The sequence below is a fragment of the Tubulanus polymorphus genome, chromosome 6, assembly GCF_964204645.1.
Source record: "Tubulanus polymorphus chromosome 6, tnTubPoly1.2, whole genome shotgun sequence".
Classification (NCBI taxonomy): Eukaryota; Metazoa; Nemertea; class Palaeonemertea; order Tubulaniformes; family Tubulanidae; genus Tubulanus; species Tubulanus polymorphus.
Genome location: NC_134030.1, coordinates 10,099,835 through 10,123,845, shown reverse-complemented (window position 1 = coordinate 10,123,845; position 24,011 = coordinate 10,099,835). Strand labels below are relative to the sequence as shown.

The window sequence follows — 24,011 nt, the reverse complement described above, 5'->3', positions numbered from 1 at the left end:
ATTATGACGCCATTGGCGGCCATCTTGGTGTCATCAGTACTCATTCGTAGGTGGGAAAAAGTTTTTCTACATTATATCGATATCTTAAGCATATTTTCTTACAACAATGAATTAGAAAGTTGTAGCTTATACGTGTTCTATGATTGTGGTGAGTTTCAAGTTCATTGGTTTTTGTATATGGCCACCAGGGGGTGTTGAATAATACAATATCTTAGTATTTCTATATTATATTTGTACCAATACATATTTTGTTACCACAATCAATTGCAAAGTTGTAGCTCGTGACATCGTCTATGATTGTGGTGAGTTTTAAGGAAATAAGTTATCTATATGGTCACCAGGGGCATTGAATAGTAGAATAACCTAGTATTTCCTTATTATATTATATTGGTACCTAGGCATATTTTGTTACCATGAACGATTGCAAAGTTGTAGTTCATGACATGTTCAAGGTCATTGGTTTTTTTATATGATCACCAGGGGGCGTTGAATATTGAAATTGTTAGATTGTTTAGCATTTGAAACCAGTTCCCAAGTGGGCATGGTGTCCCTGGACCCCTAGTATTTCTAACGAACTTTACGGGGCCAGAAAACATGCTCGTTATAGCCGAGAGGTTTTGCCTCTTTGGATCAAATCCAATATCCAATATGAAATTAATAAAATGTTCTCACTTTGGACGAAATTCTATATTCTATACATTGTATTTGTCATAATAATATGTGTCTTATATAGCGCTAAATCCAGCCAGGCTGCTCAGGGCGCTTTACTCCTGGGTGGAGAGAGGCAATGAGGATAAGTGTCTTGCCCGAGGACACTACGGCAATGTACGGGGTTCGAACCAACGACCTGGCTTCCCAGAGTCGAACGCTCTAAACGGCTCGGCCACACCGCACCATCATATCCGATGAATCGTTGTATCTGAGTTCGTTATAACGAGGTTCCACTGTATACACTACTCGATTAACCCGACGATCTCATCGACCGTGCTTCAAAATAATATTCGTCCTACATAGCTGGATGAATGGATCCCGGGCCTAGCTCTTAGGGGATAAGTATAAGGAGATTTAGCATAAGTTCAGTGACAGACGGCTTCGCCATGCTCCTGGCATGCTACGCACGAATTATTGCGCCTAGAGTAAGCATCAGATATCCGGTTTCTATCTGCAGCTTCCGAGAGCCGTGCTCCGGGATTAAAGACCAGGACCAGCAGTAAGACTTTTGAGTTGAAATTTACATTAGTTCATTTGCCATCTTCTAATGAATAAAGTAACAACTGTTGCGAGGATGCTTGTATTTTGTGTAGTGTAGAACCGACTGTAGAACATAAATAACTAATTCTGTTACACATATACTTCATTTATTTCATAATACATGTATAACTATACAATCCAACAATAATCAAACGTTTCTTTCTGAATTTAGAAAAATTCACACAGAGTACCACGGAATTAGCTAACACATGTTATTCTACATCATAGCTATATTTCAATTCTTTCATTGCGTCCAGTTAAAGCCGAGACAGAGCATGCAAGATGCGACAAATTTACCCCTAAAATTCGACCCATTCATATAGCTTTACGTAATAGGTTTTCCGAATACGATATTTCCACCGTTAGGGGGCGTTGTCGAGTTCCAACGCGCCAGGGTTAGGTGGGTATAATCACAGTAGTGCAGAGGATGCGGTCCGATTATTAGGTCCAGCAAGTAAGCTATACCACTGCCAGCCGTCAACCCAACGCTGTACGATAAGGTCATTATATTACCTGAAACGATTTACAGAGAGCGGTGTCGAAAACAGTAGACGGGCGTAGGAAAGATCATGATAACATCCCTCCAGACAGGACTCGCTGCGCGGCCGCTCTCATCTTCAAGATTAAGGATCTTAGGTTCTCATATCATTACATTTAAATGACTATAAACAGAATGCTCTTAAAGGCCAAACTTTGCCGGTTGGATCAACTTATTATCACATTTTGTAACGAAATCCAAACTGCACAATAAACAAACAATTTATCTAAGCCGCGTGCAAGCGTTAATAATTAGAACGGCGTAAATTTAATCCGTTCTAATTCAGAACGGACCAAGCGTTAGCGCTTTCAGCGGCAAAAGTCCGATTCCAAGTTGGCCTTTTCATTTTAGATCGGACTAATGGAATATGATCAGTGGAACCTCGTTATAACGACCTCGGATAAAACGATTTATCGGTGGCTATTACGGACCTAGATTTCGTCCAAAATAGGAAGATTTTTATATCATCCTGGATATAACGAACTATCGGTTGTAACGAACATATTTACAAGTGTCAGGCCTGAAGTTCATCGTATGACGAGGTTCCACTTTATTAAGCCACAAATTGTAAATGGGAGTAGTTTGCGGTGAAATCAATCACTGATTCCTCATCATAGGAAAATAGTAAGTCATCTCACAACAGGGAGTATCCGAAGCCTCATATCCTGGATAGGGATTGTCACCTGGAACCGGTTCCACAGTTGTGAGTTAGAGTTGACTCTGAGTTAGAATTAATTCATATTCTCAGAGTTAACATTAATTCATATTCTAAAAGTTAGAATTAATTCACATTCGAAGTTTCAACCCTAGAGTCAAATTTAACTCAAACAGAACTGTAGATCTAGATCCTGGAGTATCCGATAAATGTACTTGCCCGTTAGTTCCTTTTGGTCGTCTGGTACTCTAGAGGGCGCTATGATCATCGGTACGCTGCCGAAGTACCCGTTGCTCAGGCCGAGAACGGCAGAGAAGAGTATCGGCCAGGCTTCGTGTTGTAGGAGCGGAGTTTTCCTAGGAGCGGCGCACAGCATCATTAACGGCACGATGAGTATTCTCAATACGGAAAACAGAAGAAGTCGTCCGGGTGGCCAGTCATACGGCACAGCGGCGATTATCTGAAATAAGGATGAATATATAGGAATGATTGAAAAATATAAAATTGAAAGTATATACAAGCGGCGGATCCAATGGGAGGGTGCGGGGGTGCGCACCCCACCACCTAAAAGTGTTAAGTTACCATTACGTTTTATGAGTGAATGAAAAATATCAAAATGATGCCTAAAAGTTTAAATTCATAAGCCTCTTCATTGTTTTCCCAAAAATGAGTTTATGGTAATGTTTTCCTATGAGGTTTCTTTCGTGGTGCCATTTCAATTATAAGATATGCCCTATTTTCGGTGCGCACCCCCCCTAGATTCGCCCATGTATTAATACCCTAATAATCCAAGGTCATCTACCTTTCCTATAAAGTCAGCCAAGTTGAATGCGGCCATCAGAATTACGGGCATCCAACTACCCAAGCGACAACTGATTATCTCAGATTCTATGCCCGGGAAAAGGCTCAGCGTCACCAGATACGCAGCAGCAATTGATACCATGTACGGCCAGATGTTTCGTGATACGTAGTGTCGCATTAGAACACCGTCTGCAAGTAGAACAAGAAAACTAGCTTAAAAGTTTATCGACGCATTGAAAAATAATACATATACAGTAATACTAACTATTGTCGACAATAAAAAAGATCAACGAAGTTATTCTTGGATTTGAATATATCGATGAATAGAATTGAATTCACCGGCAACCAGTCTAATCCCGATATATTGGTGACGTAGTGCACATCCTATCCAAAATAATTATCAAAAATAATTTAAGAGTTATGAAATATATTTGATTACAAAATCAATGCCAAAATTCACAAATGTAATTGTAATTTTGAAATGCCGATATTGATGACGTAGTGCACATCGACTCACACAGAAACCCTTATGTAACGCATACTAGGTATCAATGTTGATAAACATTATTGGACTGGTTTTTACGGTGTAAATGCAATTACTACGGACACGTACGCCTGCAATTTGAGTCGAAATTTGCGGATGAAATTCAAAATCAAATCTCGAAATTAAATCTAAAGATAATACATAAGAAAAGCACGGTGAATTTGTCTACAAATTAACCTCGTGTAGAGTCGAGGTCTTAACAACGTACGTTTGATAGAATCCCAGAGAGAAATGTGTTTCTTGTAGGATTTTCCTTGACATTGGACTCTAACTTCGTTGTCGAACGTAACTTCGGTATTCGTATTCGGCTGGATACAGCTAACCGACGGTGACGTCGATTGTATCTGGCATTGCGGGATGTTATTGAATTTGGTGTCCTGGGTCGGCGTTGAACCGGGCGATGTGATTTCCAGTACTCCATAGCCGTCCTTTTGCGTAGCCGTGTCGATTATATCAACCTGTACAAGGTATGGCATAAATTATAGTGTTCTCCAACACAGGTATTAGTGGGACGGCCACCCCTTTCCAACCCCCTAAGAATCTGCGACCCTTTTAAAAATATCTGTAATCCCTAACAGAAATAGAAGATTACAACAAAATTAAGCTTAAGTTTCTGTATTTTGGCGGATTGAAAGCTTAAGTACTTCAGTAGCCACAAGCAGCTCCTTGAAAATTACAGCATTAGTAGATCACCGATTATAAGCTATGATGAAAAAATGCGACAACTCTGCCTGGGTTGAATGAATTAAATCGACGATATCAACTGACATCGAATCATCGAATATACATCCGACAGTCTATTTCATGATTATATTGAAAATAAATTCTACTCACAACAAGAAGCGTGCGCGAAACGGAACATCCTGGATCCAGTTCCAGACGTCGGGTAAGTTCGACTCTATAGAGTTACGACTTAGTTCATTTCCGCGATGTTTAAACCCTAAGGTCAAATCTCGACCAACAACACAGCGGAACTGGATCCATTTCCACAGTGTTGAGTTAACTCTGAGTGAAAATTAGTTCATGTACAATGAGTTAACGTAACTAACTCCGAGTCAAATCTTAACTCAGGACTATGGAACCGGGTCCTAGATCATGGAGGTATTGTATTTATTTTTACCGCGATCACAACAAAAGAGGAATGCACATCGAAACAATCTATTGGCATTTTGATTTAGTATGTTTTGCCACCGACGAGAAAATTCTAAGAAGTTCTTTTTCGAATTTCCAAACACGTGGAAAAACGAAACGGCCGTTCTATTGGGATGATTAGAAATGAAACCAATTCACCAATGATAACTCGAGTACACCGTAAAGAAAAAATTAAACGAAAAATTAAGTTTGTCGTGCTGAGAACACACTAGAATATCTTACTAAGCTTACTTCCTCCGGATTTGCACCGGAAGTGGTCATTCCGCGCTGGTCGTCTGCTACGCCGGCGCTTTCGCAGACGCTGACGTAAAAGCGGACGAATTGCGTGCGTCTGGTGACGTGGAATACGATGAAACACATCCAGACGATTAATATGGACAGCATGAAGAAGATTATCGTGTTGATTTTCTCGTCGCGAAGCAACAATTTCGTGACGATTCGATTCACCGACACTAACAATCCAGCCGCGCCTGTAGAAATCATAAAGAATTATACAGGGTTAGTCTTGGAAAATAAAGATCTGATTGACGTAAAGCAAGATAAACTATCAAGAGAAAATACTATTAACAGTTTCAGGTTACAAGACAAACTATTATGGCGCTCTTGCTATCGTAAAGTAATACTGGAGCCATCCTTTTGTGCGTTAAGACGATTGGACACCGACAAGGCCACCGAGGGAAGCGAGTAATCGGCGATAATCCGCAAGGATCGCTAGCGGAAACGGGTTACCGCGCTTCAATTTCTTTTAAATTTCGATCAGATTCGAGTCGAGTATATTCGATGACTCGTTTGATAATTTTCGCATTTGGAAGCTGAAAAAGCTAGTTCAAATTTCATTGAAAATTAATTGATTTGTCGCGACAAATAACCTAGTATTTTGTGGCGTTTTGTAGTGTTTTGGTGTTGCCGGTATCCAATTATCCGAAGAAAGGACCTCTTAAATATTTAGGGCGATTCAGTGAACCCTGTGAAACTCCTGGGTACGCCCTGCGCTTTCTGAGGTAGACAGCGGATCAAATAGTTCTATCGGGTCAGGATGGGCATGTTTATGAACACTACGTTATGACAGTAATTTCTACCACCAACAGGCAGTGGCTTTCCAACTTCATTGGACTACGGGAACCAAAAATTGCAACTAACGACGAGGCTTACGTCGCGGAACGAAGAGATATATCGTCGGATAATGACTTAAGTTTTGAATGAAATGCCACTCAGGTATATGGACGCACATCCATCAAGTTTCAAGAACACACGTGGTTTTCTCCCGTATTCAAGTACATTCGAATATAGTATCCATTTTCTTCCTCGAGATACGCGTATATGAAAATTGACAAACTTACTCTCGCCTGTCATCACTGCTTGAGTGTATCGTCTGGGTAGCATACTGGTGTAACCATAGAAACTGGACTGCTGAACTGCAACGAAAAATGAACCGGAATTAACTTATGCGACGATTTTGCGTTTGTTTTCTCGACGAGGAGACCAAGAGAGCGCATTGCATTTTGAAAGCCGCGACGCTCAACGCGAAGGGAATATCTTTGTTTCTTATCTCAGTTAACCGTATTATGTTTCTTAACGATATGAATATTTTTCCGAGTCTACACTGGCAAAAGAGAACTCCCACCAGACCGATATCCATTAGTTCCACGTACTGAATACGCACAAGAAGGCAGCTTGTGCCATGCTGAGGGACACGGTGTCCCAGTATGGTTATTGCTTATATGCCTTCAATTTGTCAACGGTTTTTGGAATTCGTCTACGGCTACGGCTAGGCGGGTGTTCTGTGTTTAAAGCCATCTGGTCACTGAAGTTGTAATTGAATATACTGTTATATCTGTGCTGCTCGTAATATATTTACTTATTATGGAGCAATAAACCTAGAAGGTAAAGTGAGTTCTCATAAACCCCGAGCCATGTAGAGTGGGTGAGACTTTAACTATGTGCCGAGCAATGGCCATGAAGTAAATTAAACCTAAGATTATGCATTTCTGATCTTATGAATACAGGTAACAGAATCATCTGATGGTTGGGTTATATATTTTCATTTTCCAACGTTAGAAAACACAGTATCATCGCGGGATATTTTCACTTTCTCACTACCCCGAAAGCCGAAACGCGTCAAGAATAATTAGTATTCTTATATGGTGATTAAGTCGGCGAATTTCTATCTGTAGACTGTCGGTATACCGCCGTGAAATCGGAAATTAGCGACTTATCTGCAGCATAAATCTATTTTGCGCGCTAAAACGTCGTCACTATACCTCACAGGATCTCGCGAGAGTGGGTCTCGTAATTCGTTGCCGAGAGCTCTTTGACGTTGAGCGCACCCATCGAATCGACACCTCGGCAACATCAATTTGCCGTACTCGAGAGAGGTAATTTTAAGACAACTTTGCCGATCTCAATTTTCATGGTTTTATTCAATAGCTCATGAAATTGCTCGTTTTTAATCATGTACAAAGCTTAAGGCTTTTCGTATACGCCTTCGTTTTTCATATGATTATATAAATTCACATTATCTACAAGTTTTCCGATCGTGATTAGATTATCTGCTTGAAACATGAGTGATTCTACTTTAGGTCGGCCAGGCAAGGCAAATACGTACAGGGTACCGTGACTTACTATTGAGGAACTAATTCCAAAATTGTCGTCTTTGAGGGAGATGACTTACCAGTACAGCCGAGAGCGACCACCGCCACGGCTATCAGATTAATAGTGTAGGCGACGCTGTGGCTGAATACCTCCAGCCATATTTCACAAATTGTCACCACTGTCAGCATCAGAAACGAAACGACGTAGCCGAAAGTGATTCTCGTCGTCAGCGAAAACGTCTCGACGAGAACGTTGTTAACGCATACGCTAATGAAAGCCACCACGATGTACGTGATGCTCATGTCGAAAACGATCGTGCTTCCCGGGTATTTGCCCTGGAAATAGTCGACCGCCGTGATGAAGCTGTTATACGGCAACAAAAATCCCGCTCCGGCAAGCAGTAGCGCTAGGTATATACACCCGCAAGGATCACGCGGAGGCAAAGGCGGCAGACTGTTCCGCGTGTTCGACGTCGAGCCAGATTTGTTGGCATTTCCGATCTGGAAATATCCGCGGGTCAAATTCGCATCCATACTCTGATATGTTCAGGACAGATTAGATCCCGTCAATTTCCAATCTATATCGGGTTGCGTTGTACTCGATGTCTGAGAAAGGCGATGGTGTACTCGCCGTCACTGGCGATGCTCAAACTGTTAGAGTCCGCGGCGTCTTAATAAGATATTTGATTTATATCGATTTTGATTGTCATTAATCGGGCTGCATCCACGTACATTTTGAACCGAAGATAGTTCAGTTGGGAAGCTATTATGCAGATGCTTGCTATAGATTCCATCGCTGTATCCTTTCAACGCGGTTTTGAATAAATTGCGAGCTCTTCTATAAGCTCTTCCCGTAGTTTCCGTATCTCTCGACGGTCGCGGAAATCTCCACGTCTTTTTAATTAAACGAGTGGCCGGCTTCTTCTAGCGATCACATTGAGTCTTTCTGAAAATAGTAAACTGCGTATGGTCACTATGAATATAGAATGTGGTATATCATCTCTTCAACCAGTGACACGCAAAGACGTTCACTAATCAATATGTTGTGTAAGAAATCCGAACATTAGAACGTTATAATCTGGAGATTAGTCTCTTAATGCGAGCGAACACGGCATTGAAATACGAACTTGATGTACACGATTCGTTGATACGTGCGTGCACAGCCAATGTCCGAAAAAAATCAAAGCATTAATAAATGATTGAAGGGGTCCTGTGTTGAGGAGCCACTCAATGAAATTTCATTTTGTGTATTCGGATCATCGTCCACCGTAATGAGTTGACAGATCGACATTTCATTTTGTTCATCATGGGGGTTTTTTGACGATGGTATAATAATGATGCTTTCGTTGCTAACCTCTGCTCTAAATAGACGACTTAGGTACAAACAGAGATCATCACTTTCCCTGTGTACTCAATACACGGGCGAACTTTGGTTAGTCGGAGTTAGTCGACTATAGTCAAACGAAACCGACCGAAAATCTAGTCCTACGAGTAATCATCTCAACACTAGTTGAGTTGATTGCTCGTAGGTTGGTCAGAACTATGGTCCGGAATTGAGCGCGGTCGCAGTATTTCGGGCCCAGTTCCAAGATGGCCAACATTACGTTACGTTATGACCGAGCTATAGTCCATTCGGTCATTAGTTCCGACCACTAGTCGAATAACTATAGCCGCTATCACACGAGCATTTTTGGCCCGAGCCAAATTTGGCACAACTTTTCATGGAACAACTGTTCACACGGGTGTCAAATGGGCCCGAGCCTGTTTGGCCCAGGCCAAATCTGGCCCGACCAAAAACGTCGGACCAAGCCCGAGCCAGATTTTAGCACCAGACAAATGATTGCGTTTGAATTGCAACTGCATGGCACCGTAAATAATCAACTCCGCTTTGTTTGAGCATTGTTTAGTATCGAGTGAATGGTTTGCGTGTGAACGCGCTCTCTAATAAGGCACGGGCCAAATTTGGCCCTGGCCAAATTGTATCCGTGTGATCACGGCTTATGAAAACCAAAAATCGCTCTGGTGAAAGCGATTAGAGGGTTCTTCAGACATCCCATACACCATGAACACAGACGGGCACTACATACTACTTCTACTCAACACATATCATGTGGACAAATCTGGTAACATTCGAAGGCTTTGTATCATGGTTTAAGGAGCCAAGATACGATCGAAGCTTTCGAATGATACCAAAATGTGTCCATTATGGTGTTTCTGTTTAATGGAACTTCATTTCTAGAAGAACTGTTTGTAGTTCGATGCCCGTGTCTAATGCGGTTCTTGAATAAATCTGCAATTTCATGTCACCAGATATATCATGCATATCTAACGTGCTAGAGCAACATATCGATAGACGACGATGAATTTTCGATCAATGATGTTAAACCGTATGGCGTGAAATGATGGAATTATTAATGACACTGCTTTGCTTTGCAGCCGTATATATGCCAGATTGTGTGTTGGTATGATCGACTTATCCGTCGATACTTTGGCATCTATTGATGACCAATAGGCGATTCAGATATGGACGCGGTTGTTGCTCCATGAAAAGAACCATTCATTTTGTATACATATAAAAAACCAAATTCGAAATGGAACGGCTTTCAATAGTTCTACATAATGCGGACGAACAATTATAAACGTACCTCAATTTGCCGTCATTTCACAAGTCCATCTTCTAGATAATACGCGTCTGTCTGATACAGTGTGTGTTGCAGCTAATGTAATATAGGAGACCAGGCCAAATCTGCTTACAGCGCGCACGCTACATCGATTCATTGCTATCGATTCCTAATAATAATCTGGAATCCCGCGCTAAAGCTGCTTGTGATGAGTATATGTTGTTACTGTTCGTGTTGTCAACGCGTTGCGAATGACGTCATATCCTGGATTGCGCGTCTGCTCGGCTTTGCGGTGTCACTCACTCGCCATCTGCTGGATGATACAAGAGACGGAACCGATAGTCACTGTATCGGTTGTTTGTTAGTCGTTCGTTTCTCACGCTTTCGGGAATGCAATTCGTTCTGATGAGGTTCATGATAGGACAGAGCCGTCTGAAGGGGGCTGGGGCCATCCCCTAGAAAAATTTTGAAAATTCAATCGCCGGAGATGCGTTTTGGGGCCATTTCACGGTCTCATTCACAGAAGCATGAGAAATCGTGAGCCAACCACAGAGTACAGAGAACGACGAGCTGCTACGCGGTACAGCGTGCTTTTGAAAACAATTTTGTTAAGCAAAAAAGTGGGGCGGCTTCGGCCGCCCCTGCCGCCCCTGTTCCGACGGCCCTGTAGGACACACACATCCCTCGTTAGGCCAAGGAATTTTCCAGCTTCCGATCCACCCAAGCGTTGCTAATGTTAATCCCTAATAGTCGACCGAATCATCAAGTTCTAAATCAATGTCGGCTTCACACCCAGGGGCGGGTGCAGGGAAACCCTGTTAATGCTAATCATTGTTAGCAAACTGTGGTTAGGCGTAAATTGGCGCAGGAAATCGCTGTTAGCTAACCATTGTTTTCGTGCGGCCTCTTATCTCAAGCTGGTTAGCCTAACAACGGATAGGCCAACTGGGTTTTCCTGCGCCCGCCCCAGGACACAGTTGTTGAAATCAGTTCATTTTTGCGTGCATTTTTAAATCGGAAAATTTCACACTTGTTCCCTACTTTATCAAAAATCGAATATTCGTTATTCTCTACTGCTTGGAGAGCCTTAGAATCGTAAAACAAAAATGAAATCGACAACGTCAAGGTTATTTAGGCGTGCATGTATGTTTATTTAAAAGATAATTGCATTTGTAGAACATGTAATCATCAAACAAGATTTCCATAGACCATTGAGACTTCGTCGAGTAAAGCAGACAGAAATTTCACGATTTAGTACCGGACAAACAAGACGTGCGCAATCACACTGCCAGTATCACTATTGCGCACACACTATTCTCCCAGTTTTAGAAATATCACCTACTCTGCATCATAGCATGTCATGTCTAATTTAGTATATTCATTAGCAATATTGTTTACCACTCGCATTTCAATGATCTAATTCCCGTGTTTTTGACACCGCAAAATCGATAGAATAAATGTTTATATACATTGATACCTAGTATGCGTTATATAAGGGGGTACTGTGTGATTCGAAGCGCATTACGTCATCAGTATTGGCGTTTCAAAATAACAATCAAAATAATGAATTTTGGCGTTAATCATGTTTCATGACTTCTATTTTATTTTTGATAAATTGAAGTGATTATCTTTTTCGAGGATGTGCACTACGTCATCAATATATAATGGCTAGACTGGTTGCCGGTCAATTCGATTCAATTATCGATATATCAAAATTCAAAATAACTTTATTGTTCCTCAATTATATAAAATTCATATTATGATATCATGATGTTATTCATAGTCGACAAGCAATGTATGTGTTATTTTTCAAGGCGTCAGTAAACTTTCAAGTAAGTTTCTTTTATTTTAATCTGTTCAAGTAAACTCGTAAACTCAACAATCAATAGTGATAAATGAATTCTAATTTAATACATATGTGCGATCAATAAAAGAAAATTGAATTGAACTGTAAGATTGTTGATCATAACAAGAGCGCCAATGATCGAGAGACTTCGTCCAGAAAATCGGAAGTTCGAGTAAATTACGTTTAGGGCTTAAAGATCCCCGTAGTTTATCGCTAGCGTTTCATATTCATAAACGGGTCTCCTGAACTAGGAAAGATTATCTTGGTGCGGAGAATGGTAAAGAAAATATTTATTTCATAACAATTTTTCGAGGTTAGTATATAACCACAAAAGCAATCATTAGTTGATAACTGAACACATAAAGTTGAGTACAGAATTATACATTTTTCGCGACTCCCTTTTAGAATTCCCGACGAAATCGCTCAATTTAATGCAGAAGATTTTTCTTAAATTTGGCCGTGCATCCATTCATTTTGCTTCCCTCTTTGACGAAGACGTGATGGTTTGCTGATCTTCACTCCCACAACACAAAGATCATTTCAAAATAGAGTTGAGACGTCGTCTATTCCTGAAACATAGTTAAAATCTAAAATCTTAAGTTTTTGTTAAGGTTACTATTGCGCCGACGACTAAGCGGTTCTACTCACTAAGTGACTAATATGAATAGTACGTGGTCTTAGGCGTTGATGATGCTAAAACTGATCCAACGGTGGTCTTGGTACCTATGAAAATATATGAAATTTTCGAATGTATTCAACATTTGAATATTACGGAAAAAAGTCGGGGTTGTGCGTAGATTTTTTCTTTCGCGAAAATTCGGGATTCGATAGAAGGTTTGCTTCGATAGTTCACTTCAGTATTTTCATTATAACATAACGGCGCTATCTATCTCCTGTCGTTTGTTGAGTAATGGAATCTGTGTGAATTACGGCCGACATAAGCGCCCTAAATGTTCGTTGAATTTCGGTACTTAAGCGCCCGTAATGGAATTATAAGGGTCTGACGAGTGCGCGTGTCGACATATTATCGGAAAAAATGACATTCGTGCACCTGTACTGCGAGTTTCCCCCCCCCCCCCAATTCCCACGTATGCAGTAGCAAAATATTGCCGCCTGAATCTACTTCACACGATATTGTATTTAATATTTGTATTCGTTCAGTTTCAATATGTTAAGATAGAAGTCATAAGCGCTTCTCGTGATATGCACACATTCAGAAAGATCCGAATAACCTTTACGAACGGTATCGCACGTAATAAAATATTGTATCATGATAAGTTAGTTTATTGTCACCTTTCATAAAAGAGAGCTGGCCTATATAAGTTACCAGACAAACAAGAAAAGTGAATATCGATTTATTACATGGCGGTGCAATTCGCAACCGAGATGTGCACTGTTTAACGAACTCATTTTCCCAGTAAATTGAATTATCAGATAAAGTCTTCTATATTGATAATCCCATGCCTAACGAATCGCAAAAGCATTTTATACACTTCCAGGTACGTGGTTGATAATGTTATTATTCGTTAGAATCGAGGACTGTCAGTTCGTAGTGGATGAAGTAGCCACGTCAACATCTTTAAGAGTTCCTTGATCTTAGCTAATGATCGGTGGTACAACAATCGCTGATATACGCATTCACACAAAAAGTCAATTTCCTTCCAACTACGTGTTTCTGGCTCCGTAAAAACCGTTACAATTATGTTTTTATACATCGTTGAAATTGGGGTTCTGTGTGAGTCGATGTACAATAATAATGACGTTTCAAAATAACAAATATATACTGGCGTTTATTTTGTAACTAAATAAATTTCATGATTTTTATTTTCTATGCGATAAATTTTCGTGTCTTTTTGATGGTGGATTCTGAATGGATGTGCCCTACGTCATCAATATCGGGGCTAGCCTAGTTAGACTGGTTGCCGGTGAATATTCAATCGTAGAAACGTTTTTACCTCGACGAAAGAATTCATAAATCAATGTCTTACATTTCACATTTCGCTTCGATAACTAGGTTACTCTCAACGAACTTTGATGCCTCAATTAAATCGGCTCTGGGGTATCAGAACCGTCGAGGGAATTAGTCGCGTCTCCATGGAAAGAATCGTGCGTCGTCACATTTTCGAGCGAATTAAAACTACGTAACCGAAACAAGGCACTAATTCACGCGATTTAATCGAGTTTTGCCAGTAACAACGGTATCGTGCAATGCATTATTAATTTCGGGTGCCTAAGTGCACATCGCTTCACAATTCTTCAGAAACAAAAAACACGGAAAGCGCCAGATGAAAAATTGATATAGACGGAAATGTCAGGGAGAGTGAAACAAAAGAAACTCATTATAAACTCAATGTATATATCGGGTATTGAGTTATTTTTTATCGTCATGATATAACGCTTGTTGTGATCTGTGTATAACTCGATCTCCTCGTACAAAATATCTGCCATACGCACAAGGGATTTATTTTATAGGGCGATGTAGACAGGGCGAACTTTGGTTTTCGGAGTCAGTCAACTATAGTCGAACTAAACGAAACCGAATGTCAGTTAGTCGGAAATATGGTCCGGAAATGGTCGACCGCGTAATTGAGCACAGTCGCTGCAGTTCCGACCTACTTCCAAGATGGCCGACGCTGTGAAATACGTTAGTATAATAATTAAGTTAATATAATAATATCAATCATTAGTTCCGACCACTAGTCCAGTGGCGAAAACCGAAGTTCGCCCTTAGGGCCAGTTGCACAGTATGATTTAAGACCAGTCTGAGTTAGTTCTTCGATTAGTTAGTCTTCGATTTAAGACCAGTCTGAGTTAGTTCTACAGTCAACCTCTAACAACTTAAGTGCAGTCTAAATACTTTAACACCACTTTTGAGCTTAATTCACGACCGTGCGACTGGTTTTAGAAGACTAAACCAGGAATTGACCCGATTAAAATTGAATTAAATAAGTACCAAGGTTAGAGTTGATACCAGAGTCCATAAAACTTGCCCCTGTCGCATCCACGCGCCTTTAACACATGGGCAATACAATACAAGCGGAATTCAAACAGGTCTGGTGAATGTGAATATTTTGACCCAAAAAAATGAGAAACGGATAACTTTTTTGAGAAATAGACAGCTGATGTGGAAATCTGCATGCCTATTACATTGCCTGGGAAATTGTATTGTCTGCGCGTATGACAAGTCCCCAATTGACGGGCAAAAAAACTACATTATCACGGCGTCACGTACACCGAATGTGTTTATAATGGCATTTTTCCGCAACTCGATAAATCATGTGAAATGTGACGTTTTCTTGCGCAAACTAAAACCGTGTTCATTTACACGCTCCATTTCACGCGTCGTGTCCGGTAAATCACACATTATGTGTATAGTTTGGAGCAGAGGACTGCAAACATTATAACCACGCGTATTGCCGAATCCAATAAAACATAGATGATATAGAGTGAGTTTTTTCTTATTCGGACAACATCAAGGTTTCGCTTAAGATTTGCCATTTAAGGAAGTAAGACGCAAATAGAACATTTTAGCGATCGCCTCTAATTGTCAAGGGACTCGAGGAATAGTGATCAATATGGTGCGTCTCAGTCTCCGAGTCTTGGTAAATTTAGGGTCCCAGCATCACTGCTCTTCACGCGAAAAGCCAAGTATGAAGAGCGAAGTAAACCGTCGATGAGCACGCGTGTTTGGTTGAGACCGCGTTGTTCTACTGATCCGGGCTACTAATAGACCGCGCGCACCTTGTATAAGATGAGAATTATCTATCGTCCTAACACTAAGGCAGAGTAAGGCAGAGTTCAGGCCACCTGAATTACAAACTCAGTGGCAATGCTGAAAACATAGCGGGGACCGCTCCGATTCAAAACTGCGGAAACGCCGTCAATTTAAGTGGGGTTCGAACTCAACCACCATTGTTGCAACGCCGGCAATAGGATGACACTTCAAATTAGCAAAAATCATTCAATAGAAGGAAAAAATCGACGATGAAGAAAAGCTAGTAGTAGTAGTTGTAGTAGTAGTAGTAGTAGTAGTAGTAGTAGTAGTAGTAGTAGTAGTAGTAGTAGTAGTAGTAGTAGTAGTAAGCTAGAAGACTTGACGTTTCAACTCGGTTCTATGAGCCATTTTCAAAGTGATGACTCGAAACTATTCTCTTAATTTAGCGTGACCTTACTCCCCTCTGATTATTAATTCGATTAAAATTGAATGAAGATTTAGACTGGAAATCAAAACTAACATATGGGTAGCTTGATTTAAGATCCTTTAATTCTGGATGTATTAGTTAGAGACTTACATCAAGTCGTTCGACGGTCACTGTCCCCTTGATCACGATAGTGACGTCGTCATCTGACGTCACCTGGGGATGCCCTCCCTGTCGCTCTATATAGTTCTACATGATATTATAATCTACATAATTCTATGCGGGAATTCGATCGTAATAGTAAATCCAATTTTGACATTCCGATTGCGTGATGGGAATGATTTACTGAATCGCGTGCCATCGAATATTCTAATTGAAAATCGATTTTAAGCGTTTTAATGTCTCTTCGAGTATTCTCGTGATTTTTGATCATTATCGTTAATAATTGTGCCATTATCGCGTTCGCACGATTCCACAATTATATGACGATTATTTATCAGCAAATCTTGGTCGTCGTGTCAAGGACAAAAACGGAAAGTAATGGAAGGCAATGGCTACACGAAAATATCCACAGCTTATGTTTCAACAATTGGCAGTTTCACAAATGCGAAGGGATAATTGGAATGAGGGAGGTTAAGGTTTTTACTGGCGGTACAGCCTTGTACCGAAAATATCGCAGAAGCCGGTTAAACAATTACTCCTTACTCTATGCTAAATAATGTTCCTTCAATGCAGTTCTGAGTGCAAATTTAAATTCATTCAATGATACAATCAATAGGAATATCAAAATTGAAATCTAATGAAGGTAGTTTACGTCCGAGAAAATTCAGGGTAGTTTACGTCCGAGAAAATCCAGGGTAGGCGCGAGAGGAACATTAGTAAAAAGGGAGCTAGCGCCAAACGAGATGAATTTTTCATTACCAGGAATAATGTTAGTGGAGTAATGTGATAGTGGCGATTTCTCCGGCAATTATATAAATAGATACATGGATGAAAGAAATAATAATCTATTGCCATAATTCCACATAAAATATGCTCTTTGGCTTACAAATGAGATGCATGATTTTAAAATTGGTAAAACAACAGATATAAAAGAATAGTTAGGAATGAGCGCGAAAAGGTGAGTCTTCATTCGAGTTTTAAAAGCAAGGATGTACTAAAATGTAATTGGTATGGTAACTAATTCAAAAGAAATGGCGCGCAATAGTAGAATGCTCTTTAACCTGCGGATACAAGTTTGGCTCTAGGTTGAACTAAAAGCAATTTCATTGTTCACAAAAATATTTTGCATTAACAAAAAACAGTTTCACACATTTTCGATGGTTAGTGCACGATATCAGTATAAGTGTTGTAGGTGACGGTTTAACGGAGATTAACGGAGAGCTTTTTCTAACAGTATCTGATAACAACGTCGTTCCCGTCACATGTGACTTCGACGCCGGCTTTCCCGATAATGTATAATTATCTAAACTATCACGAACTACTTGGCGGATTAACTCACGTGGAGCGATTATAGCTATTCAATTTGATTGAATGATTTAATATGCTTAATGGGTGTATTAGATTATCATTAGATTATCGCTTTGGATCGGATTTATTTACAACGCTTGGGCAGCTTCTGCTCTGAAACCGACGACGACGGTAACGTTCGATCGTAACCAAGCTACGGAGGTCGTTGAAACGCGAGCGGATTATAGCGTTTTGCGAGAAGACCGGATGCAGTGAAATGGAAGTCGAGTGATGGGGTGGGCAGCGAACAAAATAGAATATAGATTGAACGCGATGCATCTCATATTCATTTCTGGTTTTCCTTTTTTAAATTCAATTTCCGTCTACGGAAAAGTAGATGTAAAAAATGCACCTCACGCATGGTGGTACGACATATTGTAAGTAGCGGTTGTGGAGCGGTGTGGCTTGGTCGAGTGGTTTGAGCGTTCGACTGTGAGAGGCCAGGTCTTGTGTTCGAACCGTAGTGTTCCCGGGAAAAACACTTATCCTCATTGCCTCACTCCACCCTGGGGGAAATGGTTACCTCATCTGATAGATGACTCCTGAGCGCCCAGCTGCTCAGATGTAACTTTTCCCCAGGGAAATAGTTAAAGGCTGGGGGTAATACCAATTTAATGGAAAGCGCCGTTGAACGTTGTGTCACAGTGGAAAAGGCGCAATAGAAATTGAATTACTTTTACCATGTATGTACTAGATGCGGACTCCGTGTATTCAATCGCGTACATTTTCTATAAAAAAGCTCCCTGAATAATCATAAAATTATTTACGTAGAAGAACTTTCATTAGTCTAACCCTAACCCTAGTGTTGTCAATCACCGTACACTTATCCCTATCCAGTGAATCCTCTATCACCAGAATAGAATTCCACTGTTCCAGCTAAAAAGTACTTGATAAAAGCCCGTGTTCGTTTAGTTATCAAAAGCTACCAGGCGTAAACTGAATCGGCTTTTCTATTCTAAGTTGTAGATGGGAAACAAGGTTAAGCGTGCCCATGAATAATTCGCCGCATTATCGTTTCGATACACAATGGATTTAATTGCAAATCAATCAACTATAATGCTGAGGAATGTTTAATCAAAATTCGAATGCACACAATTCAATTCATTCTATTCGCCGGTCGCGTTTATTTAATCGGCTTGAACGTTGTATCGGGTTTTTCATTATCAAATTCGCCGTTTTTGCTTCGGTAAAAATTCAAAAGCTCTTTTCAACGATATTTCGCGGTGTTTTTAATCAATCGATCAAATCCCGTCGATGTATCTAGAATTGAATGTTGAATTTGCATAACAGTGTGAATTTGATTTGCACAGACCCATAATGTGCTAAAAATCATTCAACCAACCAACCAACCAACCAACCAACCAACCAACCAACCAACCAACCAACCAACCAACCAACCAACCAACCAACCAACCAACCAACCAACCAACCAACCAACCAACCAACCAACCAACCAACCAACCAACCAACCAACCAACCAACCAACCAACCAACCAACCAACCAACCAACCAACCAACCAACCAACCAACCAACTTGACCGTGACATAGCGTGCGCTAATTATTACGCGACCATCTAATTAACGAAACATTTGAAGGCTAGATAACACGTTTAATATAACGTTTTATCGGGGAACAAACACAGTTCGGGCAGTAGGCTTATCAAAGGTTCCTGAACTCGGCAGTAAGTCGGTGTACGCAGCGCGTCTGACGCGGCAATACATCATCGTTTTCTGATTATTGTTTTCCCGCGTTTGACAGCGCGGTAGCTAATGCTTCCTTCCGTTTCGACGAATCACGAGTCAACGACATTTCAAACTGCAGGCACGTTGGAAACAATTTTCGATTAACGATTTGGACAGGTTCTAATATGTAGCCACGACGAATTTACTTCGATTTCGTCGAAAACGTGGTATTAAAAAAAACCGTCGTGGGATTCAGTAAATTATTGCCGCGACCTCTGATTATTGCCTCTGAGTCCTCTCGTATACGGGCGTCAATCGATACAAGCTATATTCCTTCTCGCGCCCATTACTTGACTCTTTATGTATATCTAGTGCTTTGTTTTCGTTCGGCAAATACCGTTTAGCGTCCCGTTTAGCATTCGCGTAATACACACGTCAAAAGTTTACCCCGGCGTTTGCTCGGTGTCATTTTTCGCTCGTACAAATCGTTTCTAACAGCGGGAAACGACAACACGCACAGACCACCGATAGCGAATTTCTAATATAGTTACCGGGTGGTGTTTAATTTATAAATTAACTCGTACGCAAAAGAAAAACGGAGAACGACTCGATGCTATAATCAATAATGGTTAAGCATGAAGCAGGGAAACACGGACACTGGAGACAATAATAGGTTTCCGAGCATTTCCCGGTGTCGTGGAACCGTGTCTCGGTGAGTAAACATAGACACGTGGGACTCGAACCCGATATAATGCCATTTATATATTCATCGAATAGAACTGGAGTCTCGTCTGCATAAATGCAATTTATAGTTCTGATAAGAATTAATTTGAAAGAGCTTCGTTAAGATAAAGCCTTCTTTGCATAAATAAACACCAGTCCTGAACATTCAATCCGTCAACGGCGATTTTAGAACAGACTAAAGAATGTTTTTTGTTTCGTGTTGAAATTCACCTAATCGCGTTACCATGACGTGTTCGCTGGGAATTTAGTGCACTATATTGTTAGTTATTGTTAATGTTAAAGAAATGGGAAGACAGAGAATGTAATCATATGATTAAATTTTAATAATCATTTTTGAGAGAGCACTACGTCATCAATATATCTGAGCGAGACTAGTTTCCGGTCAATTCAATTATCGATATATTCAAATTCAAAATAACTTTATTGATCCCTTATATGATATATTTTAAATTATATCATTCATATCTATTGTCGACAACGATAAGCAATAAATATGTTATTTTTCATGGCGTCAATACCATTTCAAATTAGTTTTCTTGCTATATCATTTGTCTAAAAAAGAAGTTCCGAGTTGAACGGATCTGACTTGGGCGGAGTTTACTGTATTACCAAATAACTTAACCTCGATTGGGTTAGGAATAACCTAATCACAGACCATAACGGGCTGGAGTATCAAGACTCTTTAGTAAATTTTCCTATTATAATTATATGCAATACAACCCTTTAACCGGCAAGTATTTTTCGGCCTATGAGAGATTTTGGACCTTGCAAGGGGAAAACTTAATAACTCAGTAGATATGAGGGATAACCCCATACTGTATGTTTTTTATGAAAGCTCTTTTTACAAGCTTTCAAATGATACCATGTTTGCGAACTTTGGGAGTTACCTTCAGGGTCTGATCCCAAGGTCACAGATCCCAAGGTCATCCAGATTTTTGGGCCACCCATAATAAAAAACTGTCATGAGATTCATCCCAATATGAATTATCATCAGAATCTTTCATTACTATGTCCAAAATATCAGCCAAACTCACTAGAGAACGTCTTTAGTGCATTGACCATTACTACTAACGATATTCTCAATTTTGGAAATCTGACCCACGTGACATGTGGTTTCCATACCCCTTCTACATGCCAAATGTATCATATATCACTTTCCAACCTTGTTAGACATTGTAGGCCGTCTGGTGTTGCCATCTGCTGATAGGAAAATGAGTTAGAATGCTTCACTGAAATCAATACTTGACTATTCTATTCACTATAGCTGGCCTATTCAAATCGGTCGCTAGCGACCGATTGCCAGTTAAAGGGTTAAGCCCGCGTTTTTATCACTAATCTTACTCCTGGAACTGGGCTGTCTTGCTTACCATGTGGAGATATATCCAACCAGGCTTAGTGGTAAGGCGAGTGCCGGTGTCGTTGTTCTGGAACTTGTTCAACTTGCAGACCTGCGTATCTTGCATATAGTTGACCGACCGACACTGCGTTTCCTTCAGGCAATTCCACAAACAGTCAACTTCCGGAGTGTTGGGCGTACTCGACAGTTCTATGCTGGACGAAATTCCCGTCAAAAACTGATTCGTGCACCCGTCGCACGTCCGGTAGAAGCCCCCGCAAACTTTACTGAGGCCACGCGAACAAACCAAGCACCACGCAAATAGATAGCACGCCAGGAACAGTTGCTGTAAAGTCCGAATACGCAGCATGATCTTCGACCAGTATAGCACAACAAATGCCAATCGGTTTTTTTTCGTTTAATATCTATAACGTTATCGCTATACGGAGAAACGATCGGAAAGCGGCGGCGGCTACTGAACGTGTTTTTTCATCTTCGCCGAATGAGTCCTTTTAAAAAGATCGCGTTGAGTTCGACGAATTTCATCTCTCGCATCGTACCCGACTCGCCGGCGTTTTGGTAGAGCTTCTAGCGAACGGATGTCGCGCGCACGCGCACAATTAACGATAAAACTACCGTTCTGGCAATAGCCGCTTAGCTTTTGCGCAGTAAAGACACGAATACTGACTGCAACGAACGATAAATAGTTCTAAGATCTCAGATATCGTAATAATCGACTGGGTATACAATGAAATCGCTATCGGCTAATTGATATGTTGATTTAGCGAGTTCATTGCGGATTGACCCGTTCATCGAAAGCGAAATCATTTGATTCTCGTTACAGTTATTCAGGCTTTTTTAAAAAATCGAAATGATACTTTTTACTTCTTACAAAGCAAGAATTCTCCCGTAGGTAATGTTGGCTTGATTACCTCGTATACTAATACTAATAATGTCCAATTAGGATAGGACTTCAGTATTGTATAACATATTTTGTAAATATCACATTATTTTTCATAAAATGAAATTTCTGTAATAAAAAAGGGAAGATTATCTCGTATCCACCGTCAAACTGATATTTTTCATACACTAATATCCAAAAACTTCATATCGATAGAACATTTTATAGCAACGACGACTATTTTTTGTGTTTATATCAAACAACATCGGGGCAAATGACCGATGAAATGTTACCTTATCGATGTCGATATCGTGACGTTAATGGTAACGAATATTTGTCGGAGGACCACGGTGTTGTGTATGAGGCCTTAAGTTAAATGCTCGTGTCCTACCGCGATAGTAAGCGAAGCCAATAGATACTTGATATCGAACACTCTATCTCGCGATAACCGACACACCGCAATGTCAATTTCACTGGCGCATCAATCATATTACAGGTAGGTTTTATGGCTAATGAAAATAGAAATTGCCGGTGGGATTTCTATATTCGACGTTACGACCGTTTCTTGTCGCCCCCGTCGGCAGTCTCATTCATCGGCGGTGTTTTTATTGTTCCTTCGTACAATGGAATACTGCAATTTCCCCCGCCGTTACCTCGGATGGTAATGGCTAATTTCACGCTCGTCGTCGTCGTCGTCGTCGCAAAAATTAAAGAAATCGCACTTTACACTTTTGCACCGTATTGAAATATGCTGTTTCAGAAGAATGATAATAACAATAGCGCGTGGTTTTTTCCTCGCGATTGATAAAACACTATATCCGTGATGTGACGATAATATAGAGAGAACAGTACGGAAACGTTACCGGAGCTATAGTAGCTTGTTCGACGTTTCGACTATATTCTAGTATTTCTGTCTTCTATTGCCTGTATTCCTGAAGATGACCATACGAATATAGTCGAAACATTGAAATAACTACTAGCTCCGGTGACATTTTCGGACTGTTTTCCGTTATCATTTTGAGATTCTCTCTACTTGGTTTTTTCCTCGTTGGGTTAGGACTCAGGCCGCGTTTGTTGTGAGTTTTCACTCGATACATCAGTTAAATAAGTGTACATTTATTTTTTGGTATATTGTTTATTGAGCCAAAGTTCTAACTTCTATGACATAACAAATATACCAATATATTTTATATAAAGTTTGACTCGCAATTACTTAAAAACTAATAAAGATAATTGAAAACGGTAAAAGGTATATAAGACCACATATAGATGGCTATTGATCCTGAAAATTTCAAAAATGTAGATTAATATTTGTAAGAATTACGAACTTTTGAATGAGATGAGCAATAATTCAAGTTGAATTATCGGGAAGACGATATCAATGTTTATAACTTCACCAGCGCACATTGTTGCATTAACTTTATAAATGAGTGATATCATAAAAAAGTTTATTATCAGCCGAGTTCATCGATATTTCTACTTTGTTTCCATCTTAATCAAATCCAGAGATATGAACGAAATAAAAAAATTAAACCGGAGAAAAATAGGGACAAAAAATTCAACACTGCGGACCCGGCGGGTACCCAAAAAAATGGCGCCTGGAAACTGTAAAAAGGCTTATTAAACCGATCATACTAACTCTGCTAATTCTGTACCGTCGGACCTGTTGAACAGGAGTCTTGGAGATACAAGTGGAAACG

The 24,011-nt window shown here is 40.2% G+C and overlaps 2 protein-coding genes across 3 annotated transcripts; both read right to left on the bottom strand.

The window, feature by feature from the left end:
• Positions 1-1,394: 1,394 nt before the first annotated feature.
• LOC141907230 (equilibrative nucleoside transporter 4-like) lies at positions 1,395-10,311 on the bottom strand. Of its 2 annotated transcripts, none has more exons than XM_074796812.1 (8): positions 10,178-10,311; positions 7,613-8,478; positions 6,282-6,356; positions 5,164-5,411; positions 3,998-4,247; positions 3,247-3,434; positions 2,664-2,904; positions 1,395-1,764 (listed from the first exon to the last, which is right to left on the bottom strand). In XM_074796812.1, the coding sequence occupies exons 2-8, from the start codon at positions 8,064-8,066 to the stop codon at positions 1,577-1,579; spliced, it is 1,644 nt and encodes a 547-aa protein (XP_074652913.1). In that variant the 5' UTR covers positions 8,067-8,478; positions 10,178-10,311; the 3' UTR covers positions 1,395-1,576. The 2 variants fall into 2 exon arrangements, with proteins under 2 accessions (XP_074652913.1, XP_074652914.1); XM_074796813.1 differs by having other exon boundaries at positions 5,173-5,411.
• Positions 10,312-12,132: 1,821 nt separating this feature from the next.
• Positions 12,133-21,977, bottom strand: LOC141907673 (uncharacterized). The gene is made up of 3 exons (XM_074797395.1): positions 21,442-21,977; positions 12,648-12,722; positions 12,133-12,568 (listed from the first exon to the last, which is right to left on the bottom strand). Exons 1-2 carry the CDS (start codon positions 21,778-21,780, stop codon positions 12,693-12,695), a joined length of 369 nt encoding a protein of 122 aa, XP_074653496.1. The 5' UTR covers positions 21,781-21,977; the 3' UTR covers positions 12,133-12,568; positions 12,648-12,692.
• Positions 21,978-24,011: the final 2,034 nt, after the last annotated feature.